Genomic DNA, 2,358 nt, shown 5'->3' with positions numbered 1-2,358 from the left:
GAAGGAAGGAAGGAAGGAAGGAAGGAAGGAAGGAAAGGAGAGAGGGAGGGAGGGAGGGAGGGAGGGAGGAAGGAAGGAAGGGGAAAGGAAGGGAAAGAAGAATTTCTTGGCCTTTGTGTATTAGGGAGATGACATATATAGATGATATTACAATACAAATTAGAGCATGTCACGAAGTATAAGTTCCCCAGCATAATGGAATCTCAGAAGTAGGAATGAATTCTAATTGGTACAATCAGGGAAAGCTTAATGAAAGAAACACATTAGAATGGGCTTTGAAGGATTTATTAGTCTTCGTGTTTGTTGTACTAGAAGACAAGAGGATAATTTTCATTTATCTACTTTTTTGTCAGCAAACAGAGACCCCGTAGTAAAAATCCTGGGCTCGGGGCTTTGAAGGATTTATTAGTCTTCGTGTTTGTTGTACTAGAAGACAAGAGGATAATTTTCGTTTATCTACTTTTTTGTCAGCAAACAGAGACCCCGTAGTAAAAATCCTGGGCTCGGATTATGGTACAGTCAAAGAAGACTCAACTGCATTAACTCTTCTTGATAAGATTACTAAAGACGATGATCCTGACAGAGAGATTAAGGTGAAGATTGCTGTGCTGCTTAAGCAACTGGATCTGCACCTACTCAATCATTCTCTAAGACATATTTCATTGTGAGTCTTTTTAAAAAAGAATCCGCTAAAAATTAGTTACAAAAATTGCTTTCAGAGTTTTAGCAAAAAAAGCCAAAAAACAAAAAAACAAAAAAAAACCCACAAAAAAAAATGAAGTATGGAAGTTATTGCTATTGAATTAACATATTTTATTAGAACAATATCTTAATTTTATTTATATAGTTCTAAGAATTAAAATTTGGAGGTATCATTGCTAAAACACTCTAGTAGGGTTTCATCCGATTCTGAAGACATTAAGTGGGCTTGTTATTTTCAAAGGATCTTAAGACTATTACATAAGTTATTAAATTATAATGCAAATATGTGGAGTTTGTATAATTCAAAACTTGTTAATTTTTCTAACTTTTTTTTACTATTGTAGTGTTATCATTGAGAAAGAAAGTGAATATTAAATTGAGCATATTTAATGTTACATTAAATAAAAATCAGTCTACAGCCATACCACCCTGAAGACGCCCAATCTTTTCTGATCATGGAATCTAAGCAGGATCAGGCCTGGGGGAGGGAGGAAATAGAAATCATTAATTCTTTGATGTTTTGACAGTGATTATTACATGGCTAAAATTAACTGCAATTTTAATACAAAAAAAAGATCTTCTCTGATATAATGGAATGTGTTCATGTGTTTTCCTGTAGATTCTGTTTTCAAGCATTTAAACTGATTTTTGAATCATTGTTTGCAGAGAAATAAACTTAAATCCAGTGGCTTTTAAGAAGGATATAGAGATGCTCAAACGTTTCTCAGGAAAAGGAGAACAAACAGTCTTGGAATCTATCGAATATACCTCAGGTTTTTATCTTCTGATTCATTTAGTATTATTGACATTTTCATAATTATATTTTCAGAATGCTTTCCATGCCTACATTACAATGAAATATTTAAGAAAATGAAAATGTAACATCTCAACAATATTGATTTTGTTGAAACCAACACATTTTGCAAAACTCTAGGTTAAGAAACTCCTCTTAATTGCTTGGTGATTGGTTTCAGATTATGAATTTTCAAATGGATGCCGGGCCCCACCTTGGAGACAACTTCATGGGGAAATTTGTTATGTGCTGGTGAAACCACATGACGCTGAAACTTTGTGCATTACTTGTAGCGCAGAAGGAGTATTTCTAAATGGTGTAAGTAATTTTTAAAAAACATAACTAAAGCCAGTGGACTTTGGTTCTTATCTAGGTCTCCCTAAATGCTGGCACATGTCAAGGGTTGTATCCTGATGACGGCAGAGAATGAGATACTGTTCTGTGGGACTGAAGCAGATTCCCCTGCTATGCATTTGCTGGGCACATTCAAAATTGCCTCACGGTTAGCTGCCTTAATTACCACTGCAGGTCATTAAGCCTGTCTTCTAGGAAATGGGGTTCAAAGTGACCCATGCCACTTTATAAAACTAAAACCTCTTTAACATAATCAGTTCGCTGATTACTTACACAGGGATTAAAGGAAAGAAAAAGCAAAAAGGGACACTGAGGTAATACAGAAGTAGCAACTGCAGCTTCTATCCTAAGAGTTGAAGGACAGAGGGGAGCACAGGACATGCCCCATGAAGCTGGGACCCGGACCTTGGGGGAGGAGCCACTTCCAGACTATGCTGGTCCCCTCAGGTCTCAGACAGTGTCCATGAAGCTGCGACCCAGATCTTGGGGGAGGGGCCACTTCCAGGCTG

General features: G+C 36.7%; 1 protein-coding gene across 1 annotated transcript; it reads left to right on the top strand.

Moving 5' to 3' along the window:
• Nucleotides 1–471: 471 nt before the first annotated feature.
• LOC103584512 (armadillo repeat-containing protein 4-like) lies at nucleotides 472–1,813 on the top strand (the record flags this gene model as incomplete). The annotated part of the gene is made up of 3 exons (XM_008565483.1): nucleotides 472–664; nucleotides 1,369–1,475; nucleotides 1,677–1,813. Coding segments are annotated over 3 exons (437 nt in total), but the record flags the coding sequence as incomplete, so codon positions are not given.
• Nucleotides 1,814–2,358: the final 545 nt, after the last annotated feature.

This window comes from Galeopterus variegatus, unplaced genomic scaffold (assembly GCF_000696425.1).
Source record: "Galeopterus variegatus unplaced genomic scaffold, G_variegatus-3.0.2 Scaffold62110, whole genome shotgun sequence".
NCBI classification, from domain to species: Eukaryota; Metazoa; Chordata; class Mammalia; order Dermoptera; family Cynocephalidae; genus Galeopterus; species Galeopterus variegatus.
The sequence above is the reverse complement of the archived record's forward strand: the minus strand, read 5'-3'. Positions and strand labels throughout refer to the sequence as shown.